Genomic DNA, 21,119 nt, shown 5'->3' on the forward strand with positions numbered 1-21,119 from the left:
CAGCCACAGGACTAAAACTCATCAGGGTGAGCTCAAACACACCTTTTTTTTTTTTACATTTTCAACTGAAATTTGACCCAAATCATGAGAATTTGTTTCCACATTGATTCCAGGGATGTGTGGATTGAGCTGCTGTATTGTAACCATGACAATTCACTGTGCGTACTGATTCCAGTCACACACAACTGAATACGATGGTGAATATTAAGTATTTCATTACCTTGTTTGGGTTTTGTTCGTTTATTGATGGCCCCTGTGCTTTTTTATTGCAGCAAAAGTCCACATTGTCACAATTTTTGTCATGATATAAAAGTCATTTAAGAAAAGAAAGACTGCACAGGATGTGTGTATTTTCTCAAGCTTCCTCTAAAAACATGCGTTTGATGCTAATTTGTTATATTATACATGTAAGTGTGAATGTTGAGTGTGTGGTTGTTTGTCTCTTTGTGCTTGTGTGTCCTGCATCTATCGTGAGCTGGGATCCCTCCAGTGGACGAGGCCGTAACGAAGAGAGCTGATTAAATAGTTAATATTTATTTAGACAATATGAGCGTGGTTTAAACACACAAAGCAGCCGAGTCATAACTACAACAGTTTAATTCTTTTGAGAAATGCTTTTTTTATTTTATTTTTTTTAAATAAGTGCCTTAAAAAAAAGTTACATTAACTTGTTTTTATTGAGATAACATTTACAATGTGGTCATACAAAATGCATGAAATGTTTTAACCTCTAATCCACAGAAACACTGCCTGCAGAGGCTTCTGGACCCATGCCCTGAGCAAAATGGACAACTATCCAAAGGTAAACGCTTCACCTCTGTCCCAAACCTACACTGCCTCGTTATGTAACTGGAGGATGTCGCAGTCTGTTTGAGCCGAGCCCCGCGGTCCATTGGCTTAGCCCTGTTTAAAGGCTGATAACATATCTCTGACTGCAGCACCACAAAAAAAAAGTCAACCCTCCCCACAAGCTCATCTGATTTCATTTAGGTTGAGGGTTGCATCATCTCCAGTATGTCAAGCGTGGTATCCGAAGCAGTAGCTTTCTGAACTTCCTCCTTCCTGCAGGACACCCAAATGCTCGGAACAGGTTGAAGTAGCGAGGGAAGTCAGTTTTGAGGAATCCAAACTTCCCTGAGTAATCTGTCTGCAGCGAGCTTTTGTTCATTTCCCCTGTAATCTTCGCTTATTCATACTCGACGGGAACTTAAGTACTGAGACAAGCCTTTGTTTGCTCCTCCCCAGTGTTGTTATCCTGGATGTTTGCTGTTACTTCAGTGTCTTTTCTTGTCTTACAGATGATTTTTTATTTTTTTGTCCTGTTCAATAAATTCCCCAAAAGCTCCAATAAGATGTCAACTAATCGTTCCCCTCTGAGGGATTGTCGTCGCCTCTCACAAGCTCGGAGGCCACTGCAGAATGCTGATTGTAATACGTCCACCGTACTGTAGATTGTGCAGCATGTACCCCCTGCAGAGCTCCTGGGTGGGTCCGTGATAAGAATATCTTTTTTCTGAGAAAGTGATGCCTTTCTGTTGGGCCCGTCAAAGGTGACGCGTAAAGATACTACGCAAGTGAAAGAGGCGGGAAGGAAGAGAGTGCGTCTTCACGGAGGAGTTGTAGGGCAAACTTCTGGACTGGGAATTGCAAATGTTCACATTTTCAACAATTATCTCTCGAGCGACAAGTTACTTTCCACTACACATTTTATGCAACTATCCAATGAAACATTCACCCAGTCTTTTCCACTGCTTCACCCAAGTCAGGGGCTGTGAGTTGCTGAAGCGGACGCCAGCTTAATATGGAAGAGGGAGGTTGCATAACGGACGGGACAACAGTCCGTCACATAGCAAACACGGACGGAGGCCGACTACCACACACACACGCTCACCAATCAGCCTCAAATGCATGCTTTCGGAGGAGACTCTTCCACGCGGAGTGGAAACATGCAAACGCCACACACAAAGTTCAAGAACCAAAACTGAAATCAAACCAAGGACGTCCTCACGAGATAAAGAGTGTGTACCACTACACTGTTGTGGCCCACTGGTATACAAAAAAAAAAAAAGTAAACACATGAGATAGCATGGCATGTCAGCACATTCACTGTTCAGAGCTGCGTGTGAGAGATTTTCCATGGTTTCAGAGGAACATGGTCTGGGGTGGTCCAGCTCGCAGGTATGTGTGGCTGTGGTAACGGACCGTCTGTGTTCACAGCTGCAGAATCCTGGTTTCCTGTATGGGGGGGGGGAGAAAAAGAAAAAAACCAAGGCTGAACTCCAAATCTGACTGAGAACTCTGAGCTAACCATAAACTAAATGAGTGAACTTTTATTGGCTGTCGACAGAACAGCCGGACAACGCCTCTTGTTAACCCATCGGCACGAGTTTACAACATTTATGAGAAAACCCCTGAATAATTCATCCTTGATATAACATCATGCAAAGAGGATCAAAAGAGCACATTTTCACATCCTCCTGTTTGCATTGTGTTTTTGTGTGTGTGTGTGTGTGCTTTTTCAAAACTAGAGTCCAGGTGTTCAACATTTTGTCCATCTCAACTTCCTCGGTTGTACAATAACAGCCTGTGAGACACCTGCAGATTCAGCATTAACTTGACGGCGAGAAGTGATTTTTCACAAATGAAAACACATCCAAGCGTGGCTGAAGGTAGACACAAAGAAAGAAAAGAACCAAATGCATTTCATTTGGATTTTAGATCACATTTACAGTTTACTGTGGACTATTGTGTATTTGGTATAGGCTATCATTATTAGTGTTGCTTCATCATGTGCGACAGCGCAAGCCTTTAAAGACGGTAAGTCCAGCTGTGGCTGAGAAGAGATTCCCCTTCATTTACTTTTCTCAGAGGATCACGGCCACTGCGTTTACTTCCTGCACACCTTAATCTCATAATTGTCTTTGCCTTTAGAAACCGAGTGAATATGTCTGGCACTTCCTTTGAGGAGGGAACAAAAGAGCTGAAGTGTGAGACGTTTCTTTCTCACACGGCACTGACACAACTTCTTGAGCGTCCTGGTCTGTTCAGAAGATGTTCATGTGTTTAATGTCAATATTGAGATCATTCTTAGTTAACCCACATATGAAAACGAGGGTTTTCTCTGTGACTTATAATGCCACTTAGTCATTATTATTTGAGGCAGATGTTCAGTTGGTTGGCTTGTCTTCTCATCCAGAGGTTGGAGGTTTCAATTCCTTGTCTCACCCATGTCTGCACACCGAAGCATCCTTGATCAACAAGCATCGTACAACTTGTGTGAGCCTGTGAATACCATTAATTTATACACAATATTTGAGAAGAAACGTGGCGGTCAACATTCCTTCTGGGAGTCCAGCCTTCAGCTCATTCATGAGGCTCATCGCTGTTTAATGTTAAATCAAATGTCGTTGTTATTTGTTCAGGAGAATTTTAAACATTTAATTTGTTAAGGAATTACCAGATCATCAACTTAAATTAATATCTGTAGCAAAGGGTGTCATGGTGGTCCATCTAACAGTTTTCAATATTTTTCACTGAAGCCTCTGTGCAAAAGCTTGTGTTCTGCCCTGTGCGTAAGTTGAATATATGACTAAGTAGACCAGAATATCTCCTTGTTGATCGTAAATATGTGCCGGACAGATCAATATGTTTATTTGTCTCTGTACTTATATCATATGCTTTAACTTTTTCTTCACTGTCATTAGAAGATAGGTTTCCTTATGTTAAAATATGTTTCTCTCTTCTGTACGCGGGGCAACAAAATTACAATAATCTCTGATGGTGTCATCCAGAACAATTACCTGTGACATGTGACACATGATTTAATTAGTTTTATGAAGAGAGACGGTATTGCAGAGCTCCTCCATCAAATATTAATTAATTAAAAAGCAAACATAAGTGACAAGTGCATGATGAATGTATTTCAATCCAAACCACAAACGCTTAGTGTGAGAAAAGTCAAAGGATTGGATGTATGAGTAAGATGTCTTGTCTCAGGAATATCCGGGCAGCTGTTGAGGTATCACCGCACATTCACTCACACTTTCAGGAGCTCCCACAATATACTGTATTCATCTCCTCTGGAGTCCGCCTTACAAGTAGAGTTTTTATGGGCAGTCTGTACAATCATTATCAAAAATCCACACATTCTATGTGCATATGTGTGAGGAGAAAGTACTCATCAAATCACTCTGTCAAAAGGCTATTCAAATATGACGTTCATGGGTAGGAACGGAAGGTGGAGCATGTCGTTTTTCAAAATGGTTGGAGCAAAGTGGATTTACTGTCCTGAGGCTTTGCAGACCACACACATTTTTTAGTTGTTTCTTTTTTTTTTTGATCCAGACTTTCCAGTCAAAGTTGCAGAATCAACTCCACCTTGAGATGAGAAAAAAAACAAACGAAAAATTCCTTTACTTTTCCACAGTTGGAGTGTTGTTGTACTACTCACGCAGGTCACAGCAGTGTTTCTGGTTGCTTGACACGTCAAGTAAATTACACTGGCTACTGTCTCTGCAGGAACTTTAAATTCTTGGCATTAAACCACATGAAACTCCAGCAACGACTTAAAACAGATTGGAAAAAAAAAAATGCAGTTGAACTTTCTGACAGATAAATCCTTGAACGAGAGAGAGACACGACATTCACATCTTGTCCTATGTTTTGTCCCACAGGAGATATACAGGGGTGTGAGTTTGAGTACAAACATACATCCTGAATAAGCTCTGGGTTGATGTTGTTGTGGATACATAGTGGACATTATATATATATAAGGTTAATTACAGAACTATAGGTGGGAAAAGGTTGGCGTGGGAACAATATTAAAACATGAGTTCACCTCACCCAATGACTAGTTTTGCACAAAATATGTGATTGCAGCCTGCGACCAGGCATAAACATGCAATTACTGAAGTCAACCCAAAAGACCAATTATAAGGACACACACACACACACACACACACACACACACACACACACACACACACACACACACACACACACACACACACACACACACACACACACACACCTACCAAGCCTGTTTTTGCTTTAATAATCAATAATTAATCATGACAGCAAATACAAGAAATTGTGAAACTCGCCATCAAAATAAATAAAACTGCCTGTTTTCAAAGACTTTGTAATAATTTACCACAAGTGGCGACGGCTTTTATCCTGCCCACCACTAATGCCCAATCCGAGAGCGCATTCATATGTCAACTTTGTCTGTATGAACATAACAACAAGTGAACTAATAACCACATCATCAATATTGTTTTTCCTTTTTATTTATTTATTTATTTATTTCTGAATAGGGAAGGCCAATCTAATTTTCCATGTTTTCACATGACTACTTAAAAACAAAAAACTGTTGTTTTTTCAAGAACTGAGGCTATAAGAATTTAAAAGTTTGCATTTGACCATTCTAAAGCATGTTAGTAGTAGTGTGTAGTTCTACATACAAGCACTGCCTTTTCTCCTGTCGAGCAAGTAAAAAGCGCAGAAATGGTCCCAGACAAGTTAACTGGAAAAAGTGTGTCTTTGATGGTCCCTGTGCTTTCTGACTTAGTCACACTGTCCAAACTAAATAGGTCTTTACTTCCTTTCCTTTACTTGAGCTCAAATGTTCACAGCTGCAGTATGAAGGGAGGACTGTTTCAAAGGAGCTACATTTCTTCTCATTTCAAGGTGAGCTGTGAATCAAAGTCACTAATATGTCTGAGACCAAAATGGGGTCTTTCAAGGTTATCCATGGTTCAGATTCACCTTCCACATCACCCCCCCCCCCCCCCCCCCCCCCCCAAATAATTTTTTTCTGGGATGCTGCTGTGACACTGTAATCATTTATAATGGTGGAATTACATTTGAATACTGTACAGCAACTCACAAGTATAGGGCACGTTAGAGCCCGATATGTAACAATGACTAGAATTGTTATAGAATATAAGGTAATAAAACCCAAAATGTAATAATTATGTAATGTTATTCAAATTGACGTATAGTGGTTGTACTTTAGCCTCACTGTGTTTCCTTGGTCCAGTCTGGGGTTCGAGGTTTGCAGGTTCTCCCTGTCCATGTGCTTGAAGATTGATTTCTTCTCAACAGACCAAAGTCTTGTAGATGACATCAATTGGTGATTCTATGTTACTCTTAGTTTATCACTCTGTGTGGGGTGTCTGTGTGTGTGTTTGGACTATAATGGACTGAGTACCCGTGGGCAATCCTGTTGACTCCAGACCCCAACTTCCCTGGAGCTGGCTAAAGCAGACAGATTGATGGATAAAAGGCCTCCGTTCAAGATTTGTCTACAGTAATTTTGTTCATTTTTGAGATTACTGCAGCAATTGTTCCTCAGGTACAACAAAAATACATGTACAAAAATCACTTAAACCATGTTAGACAAATACCAGATTAAACTATCACAGGCTTTACAGTTTTTTGAAATCATTAAAGTATGAAGATGACACGCAGTGACTTTAATTCCCTGTCTTGGAACATAGCTGTTGATCTAGTTAAACAAGTTTAAATCAGCTCCATAACATTAGAACTACCACTTAAAGGTTATGTAATGCCAGTAAACTATATTTACGGGACTCAAAGTTGGTGAACGTGCTAATTATAAGGGACGGCGTGTCAATATTTTGTTTTCTCATCTGAATACGCATTGGTAGTTATTTTAAAACGGTTGAACGTCAAAGAAGGGCTGAATTGATTTCTATTAAACCTAAACAAGTAAAGATACCTGCTCAGGTTTAATAATCAAAGGGAAAAGTAAGCCTATGAGAAAGGGCACCTTCATGTCACCTTATCGGTGACCTTAATTGTGTGAATGCTAAGGCATTCACACAACAAGGAACCAAATCTTTATCATTATTCTGACTTCTTCCGTGCCACACTATTTCTCCTACAATCTTAAAAACAAAATTTAACAAAAGTCTTATTCAGCCTTCAGTATACACACTTGGATTTTCTTGTGGAAAATGCAAATCTGTAGTTCACCTATGTTTATCTCATGCTGGCTGAATTTGACAGCCTGATTACCCAGTTAGTAAACGGTGATCATTATCTAATTGAATTAATTTAAATCTATCTAATCTAATTCAAATAATAATAGAAAATGATCCTTTTTCAAGCGTTTGTGTTGTGTGAAATAAGCCTGCCTGACATTGGCAGAAAGGCCCGTGTCGACCGGCCTCAGGAGCAACCGGTCGTGCAGCCTTGGCGCTCGCGAGATTTTCGGGGTCGAACGAGGGGAGGACAGGAAGGAGGGAAAGTGACGCCGCGACGCCACGCCTCCTTTACGCTCATGTCTGACCAATCCGTGAGATAAAACTGGAAAGCAGCGTGCTGAAGGACACCGGCTGAACCAGACCTGATAACAGGGAGGCGGTAGCAGCTGCAGCAGCGAGGACTCCGGCGGAGAAGTTATTGTCTGTTTGAGGTGGTTTTGAAAGAAAAGGTGAGGATTTATTCCACTGCTGTTCGCCACACTGGCGCAAAGCCAGGAGTGACGCCGCTGCTCGCGTCTATTCTCTGTGCCATCATATTTTAACCACATGTTTCTGTGGGGAGCGTGGCTTACGACTCGAGTCCTTATATAGTGTGCCTTAATATGTCAGTCATTTTAAATACCTTATTTTTTTTTCTCTCCTTAATGCATTCGTGTATTTTGTTTTGGTGTGAGGATGTGGAAATAAGCTGCGCCCTGCACGGATTTTGCGTAAATTCTTCTTGGCAACCTTCTCGTGGGACACGTTTTCCTTCTTCGTCCTCCTTGTCTCGTTGTAACAGATGGCGGTGATTATAATATTGGTTGTCACGTTGCCAATGCAACAAGGACGCCATAACGGGGGATGCCGGTGGTCACGTTCAGCTGACGGCGAGGCGACGGGCGCTGCGTAAAAGCAGCCGGTTTTTTACGCAGCAGCTCCTCTCGGTGATCCCCCCCCGAGGAAGAAACCGTGTCAGTGGGTAGACATTACGCTGACCCTGTTTGCTGACCTTGACGCACAGCAAGCCTCCCGCCGCGCAGATAACCTATCTTTATGAGCGTGTTCACACCGCGTCCTGACGCTCTCTATTGCGCTTTGTTTGGTTAAGTTAATTCAGGGTTTCTGGAGAAATTGGGATCTAGATCTTGTGGTGGATGAATTGTCCCTCATGCGAGACGCTCTGTTACTCATTCCCTAAACATCCTAAAGCAGCAGGTGTACTTGACACCCCAAACTGGTGGCTTTTCGTCCTCAAGGGAGCCAGTAATAACTAATTTTAGATCACACAGCTGCAGGTTTAGAAGTACTTCTCAGCATCTTTTGTATTCCACTTCTAATACTGGCAAATCACTTTAATTGTTGTGTAAAAAATCATTAATACATTTTTCTATCTGGTATGTCTTTTGTATTTAAGTTGGAAAATACGGTACCTACTCAAAACTGTCCTCTCACAGGGTAGAATGTACTCTCTTACTATAAATGTGGGAATACTGGGATTGAACAATAAGTGCACAGACCCAGTAAGTGGGAATTGTCTGAATCACTGTTCTACTTCTGTAGATTTTCCCATGAGCTACTTGGAGCTTTTCTCCCAGTGTGACTCTCACATGACTTGCCACTGCTGAATGACTCCTCCAAACCTCTGACCCAGCTCCTGCTCCCCCTACAGTCGCCCCCCTCCTAATGCAATTTCATTGTTTTCCTTTTTTCGCATGTCTTTCCTTCACTCATCTGATTTTCTTTTTTTGAGAGAACTGATGTGCTCTGTTAGGTAGATACTATATTGTCATTATATGCATATAATGGGAATAAAAACGCTTAGAAGTGGGTGCATCCTTTGCATATTAAATATGGAGTGTAAAAGTGTCAAACTATGAGGTAAAACATGACAAAACAGACTAGTAATTATTTATAAATGGAGAAAACGATCACTGCATATACAGAAATGCCACAATACTCTAATCTCTACCATTAGGTGTCACATTTGGAAACTGCAGTGACTCCCACATCACTGGTTATAAGCAGGTAATGGAAAGACATGCTGCAAGTCATTATATAGTTAAACCTCCATAGTTGCATATTTTCTTTGTTTGCAGTTGGAAGTTCAACCACTGGTTAGACAAGTTTCTCCATTGATGATTTTCGTTTTTGAAAAGCCTGGGTGTAGCTTCTCAAAACAGCCTTTGCAGTAATGAAGGTTTACCAGAAGGTAGTTTGTAAGACTGCCCCAGGAAAGAAGGAGGGATGTTTTTCATACTCGAGTTAATATGACGTCGCTGCACCAGAGTTGTACAATATGCCAGGAAGAGGTCGTTCTTGAGCGCTGTTCAAGGCCCAGATTAAATTCTTTTATAGAAGCAGATAATAAACAGACTTGAATACTTTTTTTTTTTAAATTATTTTCAGACAAAGCCTGTGACACACAGGTGAAATATTATTCACCACGAAGATTGGTAAACTGACCATTCTAGATGGATTTATCAGATGCAACTTCCAATGACTAGTAAAGAATCGTATTAAAACCTTAAGATGATGCATTACTTGTTATGACATTGACAAACCACTTCCTTAAGTTAAAGCAGGAATTGAAGATTGGTGGATGGATTGATTATTGTGGGGAAAATCACTTGTAGCAAAAATATCAATTCCGAACTCACTGAATTTGAGAGATCCTCTGTATATTCTGGAGGAATGTTGATGCTAGTGCCATTTTAAAAAAAAAAAAAGGTAATATGCCATCATTTGTGATATTGGTAAACACAAGCTGGAAAGCTAGTGAAGATCTACTGCCAGCGTACCTCAACTATTAGTTCCAATTTGTCATGTTTGTAGGGTTTGTGAGCAAACGTGGCTTTGACTTGCTACTCTTTTTGTCCCTGTCAAAGATCTTAGGGTTAGCTTTTCCATTGGCGATGTTACAACAATCGCACCCCACCCCCACCCCCACCCCGCCAGCACGACTAAAACCTTCTGTTTATGGAGCAAAAGTTACTTTTTTTTCCCAGAGGGATTTATTCAGTTACTAAGAACACCATGAGGAAGCTGCTTTCGCAACATAATTGACCTGCAAAACCGGAGTAACAGACCTTTACCGACAGTTATGTTGAATCTGTCCAAGCAAAACTTGTTCAATTAAAAAGATTTCCGGTTTCTCTGAAAATAAACTCATGAACGCATTGTGTTGACTTTACACTGTTTTTGAGGAAGGAAAAAAAAAAAAAAAAGCAAAATAGATGTGATTGGTCAGCTTCTCAACAACTAATGTTGATAACCTTGACTGCGAGTGCACAGTTTGTAATGATCTCTTTTCTGGTTAAAGCTCAAGGAACTGGGCTCCTTGACTTTCTGTCTTCCTTCTCAGAAGGGCGTGACCTGAGTTCACTCTTACTATCTCTACTGCACACACGTGTACAAAAAGTCGTCAATGAAGAGACGTCAGTTGGGAGCCGCCGTAAATGACATTAAGGAAACCGGCTACACCTTTTTGAATAAAGCTGTTTAGTTTAGTGTGTGAAATTACTCCCTATGTGCCCATTTTTATTTATACTGGTAAATTCCATAGGTTTCTACATTTAAAATGGTAGCTTATCTGATTAAAGTATTAAATCTGCAAAGGCCTGGTATGTTTGGTATGTAAGATTATAGATGTGGCTCTGCCCACCAATTAGCTTTCCGCGGCGGCTAATCCATGCCCGACACCACTTTTTGAATCCCACATCAACCAGATTCCCAGTTGTGTCACTAAAGGGTTCTATAAATGAGGGGGAAAAGAAAATGTGAGTCTGCTCTTTGTGTTGTACTTTGTGACCTTGGCAGCCAATGTGCTGCTCTTCAGTCATGTTGGAGAAGCCCCGGCGGTGCCGGGGCTGTCTGAGGTCAGGCCACCCTCTAAAGTTAGCCGCACTACATAACGCTGGGAATAGCACACGTGTTTTTCAGGTTTGTGACCTCATCCAACATGTCTAAACCCTCGTTTGCGTGATTGAAATATACTTTATATGCAGAGTTGGTTCTTTTCTCTGGGCTACCTTGGAAGCTTGCCATCAGAGTTTATCAAGGCCGCACTGGGAAATGGGGCATGTCTGCACGAGTGTCCCCTTGGCATTTGCCCACACCAGCCCTCCTCACGCAATGTCCAGTTAGGGATCTCCCATCTGTTGTTTCAAGTGGCCTTGAGGGGTTTTATGACATTGTCATGGCCTTTCAAGAAAGCTGCTCTCTGCAAGGTGCTGTTCTTGTCTTGTATTCAGTCATTAGTCTGACCTTTTGTGGTCGTTCACTCCTCACCTACTTAAAAGCTGCAAGGTTGTCCAACTTGGTGGTCTGATAAGACCTGGTTTGTTTAAGAGGATTGGCTGTGTTTTGTTCGTCTGTGAAGGTTAGGCATGTTGCAGGAGCTAATCAGAGGCATCAGTCTGATTATCTTGTCTGCACAATAGAAGATGGTTTTGAATTCTGCGTTTTCATATGGTAAGCAACCCACAGAAAACGTGCATAAATGCTTGGAATGCAGGTCTCATCTGGGTTTACTCTGGACCAGTAAAGGAGTTTAAATGTTTATAAGTTGTGCAATGACGGCTTCAAATATGTTATGTACTGTGCATGGTGGTATAGCCAAAATTGATATGACCAGTTTGTTGCCAAATTGATTACAAAATGTGTAACTTTTTCTTTCTCAATATATCAAACCCCAACATTCTAAGGGGAGGAAAAAAAACAACCTTTCATGTCACAATGCTGCATATTTTTTCTCAGAGGCTTTTTGTGTTGCTGTTTTTGCTTTCCTGTTGTAAAGTTGCAGCACTACTTTTGAAACTGAAAGATATCTGCACGTGCAGGCTCCCTGTAAAGAGGCGCTTTGAAGGACAATTTCACCACTAGAGTCATCTGATGTTTTACTAGCTGCAGAAAGCCAGCAGCGAAAGAATATAACATGAAAGTGCAGTGTCAAATATCATCAAATCAATAGGAGAACTACTGAGTGGTCAGAAATGGTGTAACTTGATGTGGTCTTCTGATATGCTTGATGGAAGGTCCAGTAAATAACTTTTGCTTGAATCAAAAGACCAAGTAGGTCTTGTGAGATATTTGTAAATTCCGCATAAAAGTCTCATCCGTCTGCAGCTGCAGCACCTGAGAGGAGAGGCCTCTCCCTGAACACAGTCACATGCCTGCCTCTCACTGCGGATTATCGTAGTTAAGAATATATACACAGGAGTTGCGTTTCAGGTCTTCCTCCTTTCTGTTAATCTGAGACATTGCTTTGGTTGGCACTCGCTTTGAGCTGAATCTTGTGGGAAGCTCGTTACTGTTATTGTATTCTGCTGGTGACGGGGTTCACGTGGAGGCATGGAGTCTGTGTTGACCTGTGCAGGACACTGGTCTTTTGTGATTGGAAACAGTGCAGCCTTTCTAGTTTAGCCGCATAGGAAACCCCATGGATGTTTGGGCAAGAGGTGGGACGTGTTCTTGGGATTCTGCATTATGCCCACAAGTAAAACAGTAACGTGCTGTGAAGAAACTTGTTGGGGGGGGTCATAGTCCACATGCAAGCTGCTTTTTGAGTTTTTCACAGTACACGTTTCTTTTTTTTTTTTTTTTTTTAGTCGCCAATTTTTAAGTGTTCAAGTTTGATTTTTATTTTGCTTCCCTTTTTCAGACTTGTAGAACGAAGCCATGGACCAGGCGAGGTCAACGATATCCAAAATTGTAAGTACTAGTAATACAGTGTAAACGCCCAAATGAGCATACTTTGACGCTTTGTTTCATCTTCGTCCATTACTCACAACTACATTTGCTTCGACCTCTTCACCACATGCCCGTTTTCCTCAGTTCAACGGGGAGCCTCACTCCTACACACGATTCAACTTGACCCAGAACATGGAGGGCGACAACAGCCAGGTGGAGATGAAGCTGTCCTCCGACATGGACGAGGAGGCCGGGGGAAACGGCGTCGGGGAGCACCTCAATCACAACTCCAACCACAGACGCGCCGCCACTCCGAAGTTTGGACACACGCCCAAGAACCTTTGCTTCTTGGCAGCTGCCATTCTTCTCATTTTCGTCATTGGTAAGCGGGAGGAGGAAACCTGCTTTTCCCCTGAATTGTGTTTACATTGATCTGAAATACACTTGTGGGTTCAACGGGAGGGGGGAGGGACAGTCTGGAGGTGTGATTATCTGTAGTTGTGTCTGATGTTCCTGATGCAGTTCAAACCTTTCATATAGTTTTTGTGAAAAATGCAAAGACTTGCTCCCAAGTTCACTGACTTGACAAAAAGAAACATTAGGTATGACGTGGGTTTGTCCTCTCAAAAACAAGTTTTCAGCAGGAGCTAGATGAAAATCACCTTGCATATCAGGATCGTGGTTATTTTTATAAAGTTCCATTGCAGAAGGCTCAAACTATTAATTGAGTGTCTGTGCCTGTTGCCTCTTTCTGAAGTAAGAGACTTCTTTAAGCGATTCATTAAGGACAACTGGACTCGCTCGTCTGTCTTGGGAGACGTTTCGCTCCGTGACTTCCCAGCTTTGTCAGGGGAAACAGCATGAAGTGATGGATGAGGGACCAAAACGTCTTCCAAGACGTATAACAAAGTCCAGTTGACCTGATGCAATTTCTTTGAGATCTAAATCCTCTCTTTTGCTGGCAGTGTCACGTGGCTGTTTGGCATTTTAAACTTGCTGACAATGCGGTTCAGGCTGTAACCTGATGTCTTTGTTCTCTTTGTGGTTCTGTGCCTTCTTTGTAATTAAAAACCATCAGTCTCTGATGTTCACCTTGAAACCACTGCTACTTTCAGGGTATCTGATTGGTTACTTGGTCCATCGGGACAAGGACGAGGCGCCGGTCTGCTCCGCCTCTGAAAGTGGCAGTATTTTCAGAGAAACTGGTGCTGCCCCCCTCATGGACTGGGATGAGGTCAAGAAGCGTTTTGCTCAAAAGCTCAATGCAGTCGCACTGATTCCTGTCTTAAGGTAAAAAAAAAACCCAAATCCACACACTGTGTGCAGACATTTCCACTGAAATGTTACTTTAATAGTTAAATTGTATTGCAATGTTTTATCGCAGTGCTTTTTCCTCTGAAAATCACCGAGCCGGCTCTCCTGGTGATGAAGATCTGGCTAGTAAGGTGCTCCGGAAATTTAAAGAGTATGGCATGAACTCCTGGACGGATGAACACTTTGTCAAGGTTCAAGAACCCCCCGCGACCGGCTCCAACAGCTTCACTTTCAAGGGAGATGCAGAGCAACGTCCAATGGGATTCCTGTCCTACAGTGGCACAGGAAGCGTGAAGGTAATGAATTGAGCTGCAGTGTGCTATCGAAGAATGTAAATGTCATTTCATGGAATGTGATTGACTCTTTCGGTCCAGGGGTCTGTGCTGTATGGATTTTACGGGCAGGAAAACGACTTCAGGTCACTGCGGGACAAGAACATCAACCTGAATGGGAGGGTCATGCTGGTCAGAGCAGGAAAGATCAGCTTCGCTGAGAAGGTGAGTGTCTTCCGGAAGGACGGATGACTTGATTCACTTGCCGTATCTCTTCTTGTTCTTTTCCACTGCATTCCTTTCCATCATACTTTTTATGTTCCTGTTCCCTGTAGGTGGCTAATGCTGCCAAAATGAACGCTTCCGCTGTGTTGATCTACCCAGACTTGGAAGACTACACATTCGATCAGAACACGCCGCTCTTTGGACATGTGAGTTCAGCTCTTAAGTGTTTTTCCTACGTGCCGCGGTTCATATTGGACACGCATCTTATGTTGTTCTAAAATCACATTTATCGAATGTGTTGGGATACTCCTGTTACACGAACCAAACACAATTACATTCGTGATTTTTAAAATACACACCGACATGGAGGCATTGCTACCTGTAGTCACATTCGGTTTTTATTAATTTTCGCCATGTCCAACCGATGTATATTAATGTTAAAAAAATGAATTGCATCCATCAGTGAAAAGGTGTGTTTGTAAAGTGACGGCACAGAAGCCGAGACGCAGTAAGGAAAAGACCGACCGTTGGGCTGTTAACCATTGCAGCCTGGCATTTGAGACAGGGTCACACGCATGTCAATGTTTGAGGTATCAAGTTTTCCTGCTTGTCCTGCGCAGGTCCACATGGGTTCAGGAGATCCTTACACCCCGGGCTTCCCCTCCTTCAACCACACCCAGTTCCCCCCCGTGCAGTCTTCAGGCCTGCCCAAGATCTTGGCTCAGACCATCACGAAGCGAATGGCATTTGATATTCTGACGTGAGTATCCGTTTGAGTCGGGCCCTGTGATTGCCTGTTGAGACGCCTCCTCGGTGACGCGGCGTTTGTCTGCGCCACTCAGTCAGCTCGGGGGGCAGATCCTGCCAGAAGGGTGGAGGGGCTATCACAAGCTGGGAAACGAGAATGACACCATCACCGTGACGGTCAACAACGTTCTGACTGAGAAAAAAATCAACAATGTATTTGGAGTCATCAAAGGCTTCGTGGATGCAGGTACGAGATGAATGAAGGACGAAACGGTGCGACGTCATCAGGACTTCAATGTATTGAGTTGTCGAGTAATTGTGACGGTCCTCGTATTCAGATCGATACGTGGTCATTGGCGCCCAGAGGGATGCGTGGGGTCCAGGTTTTGCTGCTTCAACCGTAGGCACCAGCGTGCTTGTTGAGCTGGCTCGATCCATTTCGGACATGGTGAAGAATGGTGAGTCTCCCGGGGGGGGGGGGGGGGAAACTGGTTAGATCTGGTCGCGTGTACGACATGGAGGATCCCACAATGTGCTGTATGGAAATCTGCAGAGCTGTTTGTGTTGATGCACGCCTGTTCTCCAATTTGACAGATGGATTCAAGCCCAGGAGGAGCATTGTGTTCGCCAGCTTCAGTGCTGGTGAATATGGTAGTGTTGGCGCCACCGAGTGGTTGGAGGTAAGAATTGCACAGCAAATTCTCAAAGGGCACTTGTTCTCTATAGTAAGAGCAAGAATTAGGTTTTTGCTTTTGTGCATTCAGACTCACTTCTTTGTACATTTGTCATCGCAGGGATACCTGTCTTCTCTGAGCATGAAGGCCTTCACCTACATCAACCTCGACGGCATTGTAACAGGTAGGTGTTTTTGGAAAACATTTTTTTATTGGTTGGTGTTAATATAATGCCATGAGCGAAAACTTTTAACAGTTTGAGCGTCGTCTGTTTCAGGTCAGAATGGGTTTAAAGTGGCAGCCAGTCCTCTCATGCACAGCCTCATCGCAAGCACGCTCAACGAGGTAAGTCCACAGGAAGTGTTTTCTAGGATTAATCGGCTTGATTCAGAATTTTGTAATTTATTTATTTATTTTTTGTGACACAGCTTGTTAACAGAAAATGCATGTTGGAATGAATCTGTTTGCAGGTGAAGGTAAACCGGGATAAATCAATGTTTGCTCAATTTGCAAAGGGAGACTGGCAGGCCAATGTGTAAGCCTTCGATTTTCTTTTCTTTTCTCGATATCACATCTGGAATGTCCAGACCGTCAAAGTTTCAGGTCGTGTTCAGTGTTAATTTTCCTTTTCGTGGGTTTCTTTTCTTTAAAGGCTGGAAGCTCTCAAGGTGGACAATGCTGCATTTCCCTTCCTGGCGTTTTCTGGCATTCCCTCCATCTCATTTAGATTCATCGCTGACTACCCAGTAAGTCGTATTCCTGAAAACAGTGTGTAGTGCAGTCGTAACCCATCATTTGCTCGTTTTTGTCTCCTTTCGTCGTACAGCAGTACTTCTCATGCGGCGATGTAACTTCCGTTCTTGCTTCTCCCTCCCAGGACTACATGTACTTCAACACCATGCTCGACACCCAGGAGAGGCTGAACATTGCCACAGCCAGCCAGGTGCCTCATCTGGCTGAACTCTCCGCCCGATTCGCTGGTCAAATAGTTCTGAGGCTCGTCCATGACCACCTGCTGCGGATGGACGTCATGAAGTACGACAAGATGATTCGCTCTCACGTGGCTCAGATCAACGGAAAAGTCAAGGCGGTTCAGCGGGTGAGCTTGCGAACCCAGAAAGTAGTTGAACTACTACAGTCAGTTATAAATGATTGACTGTTGAATAAGAGTTCCTTAATAAGCATTTAGAAGATTGTGGATATTTTCTGTGCCTTCAGAGTCAGCCCCAGCTCTTGCCCAAAGCTCTGACAGTGAAGTGGTTGATCTCGGCCTCGGGCTCGTACAGCCGGGCCGCTCGCAGTCTGGCATCAGACATGCAGAACAGCGACTTGGAGGACGTCGAGATGTGTCGCCTTATCAATGACCGCATGATGTCGGTGAGTATATTGAATGGGGAAAAACGACCCCCCGCTGCAGGTGTTTTATTAACCGGCGGAAACGTGCACACAAAACATGAACCCCCATATCCAGCTCTGTTTTGGGGAAAGAATGGTTCTGATCAGAGTGTACCTGCAGGTCCTTTTATGAAGACAATACTCCCGATGACACTATATTTTAAGACCATAACTACTATCTATGACTTTACAAATCCACGTGCAGGATTGAAGGGAAAAACTGTTAACTGAATAAAGATGAGGTCATTGTCTTACTACAGTAGAATCCTTTAATCATATGTGCATCCCCTGCAGTATCTGCATTATTCTGTAAAAAAAAACCTTCAGAATTTCAACCTTCTGCCTCCTCGTTGTCGATGCTTCTGCACTTGTACACTCTGCCTTTATAAGGCATGTTTAGTGCCCGCAAGTTCTTCTCACCATCCTTGTCTTGTCGGTCTAGGTGGAGAGAAACTTCCTGTCGCCCTACGTTTCACCCAGAGAGAGTCCTTTCCGTCACATCTTGCTGGGCTCGGGCCCCCACACTCTCAAAGCGCTGTCCGCCCACCTGGACATGCTCAGGGCCGACGTCCCAGAGGCCGACGTGGACCTGTTCCGTAGCCAGTTTGCACTGGCCACTTGGACCGTTCAGGGTTGTGCCAACTCGCTAGCAGGGGACATCTGGTCTTTGGATAATGAAATCTAAAAACAAGTCATTTTCCCGCCCTCCCCTCCCTTGTTCATGGCCTGGCCCGTTATTGCAACCAGCAATCTCACAATGAAGCTGTTGTAGTCCCCTGACGATGCGCAGCTTCCGAAATGAAACCCAATTCAGGAAACGATGCCGCTTTTTCTCACTGAATGCAAATTTCAGTCATTTACTTCTGTAATCAATTGATCTCTTCTCCCTTATTTTACCATTAAGCCAAACCGCTATGATCGGATGTGTCCTTAACGAAAGCCTTAACGACAAAGTGATTCTACCACTTTGCAAAGAAAAAGCCTTTAAAAATATTTTGGTGCTAGTAACGATTACCTTCAAAGAAACCATGCGACGCACGTGGCAGGACTACTTAAACGGACGTTGCGGTCTGCACGACTTGAATGTAGTGGAAGCGAGTGTTTCGTCAGGTCATAACCACAGTAGAAGCTGTGTTCACCAGCTCGGAGAGGGTTGGGCGTTGGTAGCTATAATCTTATACTCTGCTGGATTCTGCTACACAACTCATCGTCCTAGATCCCGCACAAGCGTCTAAAAACAGATTTTTCAGCGATACAGTGTTTGCGCTGCGCAGATGCACATTGAAGACAATCCTCCAGATTTGTATTGCTTCAGTCTTTGCAGGAAATGTCCTTGCATGCTGCAAACGAGAAACTACTTTACTGATGGTCCGAGTGAGCCACTGTTTGGTATTAAAGCTAATTTATGAAGGCCTTTATAGAAAAGAAAAAAAAAAAACCAAGGGAGAGGGTCTCCAACCACGTGGCACTGAAACAACCGTATGTCTATTTATTTTGTTATTTATTTATCAGTGGCAGGGTTCACTATAAATAGTTTTTTATCGCCTTTTATAAAAACAATTTATATAATTATCGGGAGCAGTGCCTTCCATAATTATGACAGTTATACTGTCGAAATGACAAAAGCAGCATCTGCTAAAAGAAGTGTACATGTGGACTGACGGCCGGTACAAAACACAAGATAACTGACTGTTTTTTTTTTCTATTTAACCGACACTAGACTGGACTCTCTGCAATACGACAGTATTTACCCAGCGACTCTGGCCTCTTGTGCCGGCCCTTTGGTACATGTACACTTCTCCTCAAACACCATTATCGGGAGCAGTGTCTTCCATAATGTAGGAAAAAAGCTAGAAGAAGGTAGTTTTTGCCTACCAGTGTGTGTCCATATCGGAGGCAGTGTCCTCCATATTTCACTGTAGGGGTGGATGTTTTTTATTATCGGGGACAGTGTTTCCCATAATGTGTAAATACATTGCTACACATGCCCGCATCTTTATAGCCCTACTGCATTTCCATTCTGACGTACCTCTGTAGTTTCCTCCAAGACGAGAATCTGAAGATCCGGATTTCTCGTGCGAGCTGTTTGGTCTCGTATCAATCACGCCTGTAGTTTGAAGCATTTGAAACTTAAAGTGGACGGTCCTCTGCTTCAAAGAGAAGTATCACGCATTTTTTGGGGACCCCTGTGATTATAGCAGCATGGCCCATTATTTCTGCTCATGATCAACAGTCTGCTTCAGTTTTTTTTGTTTTAATAATCACTCTGTGAAAGTACACTCTTCTGTTTTAATATGTTCCTTCTGAGATTTTTCATGGTGCCTTTTTGTTTCGTGGCTGCATTTCTCCAGCTGAGTTTCTACATACAGTACTTTGATAGTTTTCGAATGATCAATATTTGTTTTATTTTGTTGAGTTTTGACATTGGGTGTCTTGTTCTCTGCTAGAATCAAGTTACTGGTGTAAGAGCCTGTCCTGCTGCAACAGCCATTGATAAAGTTAAAGGAAGAAAGCAAAAATCTGTTTATCGATTTATATATGATTACACAACGACTCTTCTAATAGTTTATATGGGCGTCTTGGCTGTTTACGCTGTTGCTCAGTTTCCAGTTCAAAATCAACTGATGCGATGCCTCAAGTGACAAATGTTTGTTTTAGATCAGTATTAACGTCACTCGAAGAGAGAGCTGCATTTGGTCAGCTGAGCTCTAAATGTGGATGCACTGGTTAAACAAACCGACAGTGAAGAATTGGTATTAAATGTCTTGAGAACATTTGTCATTTTTTTTTTTCGGAAAGTATGATGATACAAATATGTTTCTTCTCTCAAACTGTATTGACGTTGGCTTAGCTTTGTTTTGTTTCTCGCAATAAACAATCACATCTCTTGAAAGTCTTGACTGGGTGAGTTCTCTGTTAAATGAAGATTTTATGCTGCCAGTGGTTGGCTTCGTGAGATTTCAATCATCCATTCTTAGAAACGCTTTTAGCATTGGAGAATTTGTTCATGGCTGCCACCCACAAATGCCTCCATCCTCTATAACCGCTTATATCCTTTGCAGGAATGTGGGGCGCTGAAGCCAGTTCCAGAAAACTGAGCAAGCCACTGCACTCCCACAACTGCATGTTCTTTATAAATGTGGAGCCATTTGAAATCAGGATTTCTAATGAGACGAGATCCATTGTCAAGAAGCGTTATGAAGAACTGAGCTTCAAAACGTGTTTTGGAAATATTAAAATGCAAATCCTGAGTTATACATTTAATCATTTTCATCACACGCCCCTTGGTTTGTGGTTGTCTGCACAGGATTAAGTAGTGTATAAGATGGTTGGATGTTATGGATGCATAGTAGCAGACAAAATAACTTCATGCATATACATTTTCGGCTGCGCCACAACACTGGATTTGTAGAACTGCAGTGACCGTCTTTGTCCAGATGGTGGCGCCAAAGTAAGTGATATTATTGTAATAAACTGCTCATGTCTTTACTGAAAGTTTTACTCGGAGTAGAAAGAAGCAAGTCCCCAAATCAGGAACATATAGTGTGAAATTCATGAAATACAACTAACTACAGGCAACTATATGACATCTTATTCTTGTTTCAAAGAAATGGATATGACAGCAGTGTAGAAGATCCATGCCTCTTGTGCTTCAGTATTTTATCGTGTCCTTTTCAAATCTATTTTCTTTGAAAAAAGCCGTTGAAAGTAAGTGTTTTGCAACATGTAACGATAAAGCTGCAGAAAACTGCAGAAGTAGCAAGTGTTGAACTGTAAGAGCAAATGGTGGCTTGCCCCTTTAAGAGTGGGCT

The 21,119-nt window shown here is 42.6% G+C and overlaps 1 protein-coding gene across 1 annotated transcript; it reads left to right on the top strand.

The window, feature by feature from the left end:
- The first annotated feature begins 7,300 nt into the window (after positions 1 to 7,300).
- LOC308120234 (transferrin receptor protein 1-like) lies at positions 7,301 to 20,197 on the top strand. The gene is made up of 18 exons (XM_080480711.1): positions 7,301 to 7,459; positions 12,652 to 12,701; positions 12,825 to 13,062; positions 13,796 to 13,970; positions 14,065 to 14,290; positions 14,369 to 14,491; positions 14,602 to 14,697; positions 15,112 to 15,251; positions 15,334 to 15,485; positions 15,577 to 15,696; positions 15,833 to 15,918; positions 16,033 to 16,096; positions 16,190 to 16,257; positions 16,383 to 16,447; positions 16,565 to 16,658; positions 16,790 to 17,011; positions 17,131 to 17,289; positions 17,750 to 20,197. Exons 2-18 carry the CDS (start codon positions 12,669 to 12,671, stop codon positions 17,990 to 17,992), a joined length of 2,304 nt encoding a protein of 767 aa, XP_080336837.1. The 5' UTR covers positions 7,301 to 7,459; positions 12,652 to 12,668; the 3' UTR covers positions 17,993 to 20,197.
- Positions 20,198 to 21,119: the final 922 nt, after the last annotated feature.

The sequence above is a fragment of the Lipophrys pholis genome (assembly GCF_963383615.2).
Source record: "Lipophrys pholis genome assembly, chromosome: 1".
NCBI classification, from domain to species: domain Eukaryota; kingdom Metazoa; phylum Chordata; class Actinopteri; order Blenniiformes; family Blenniidae; genus Lipophrys; species Lipophrys pholis.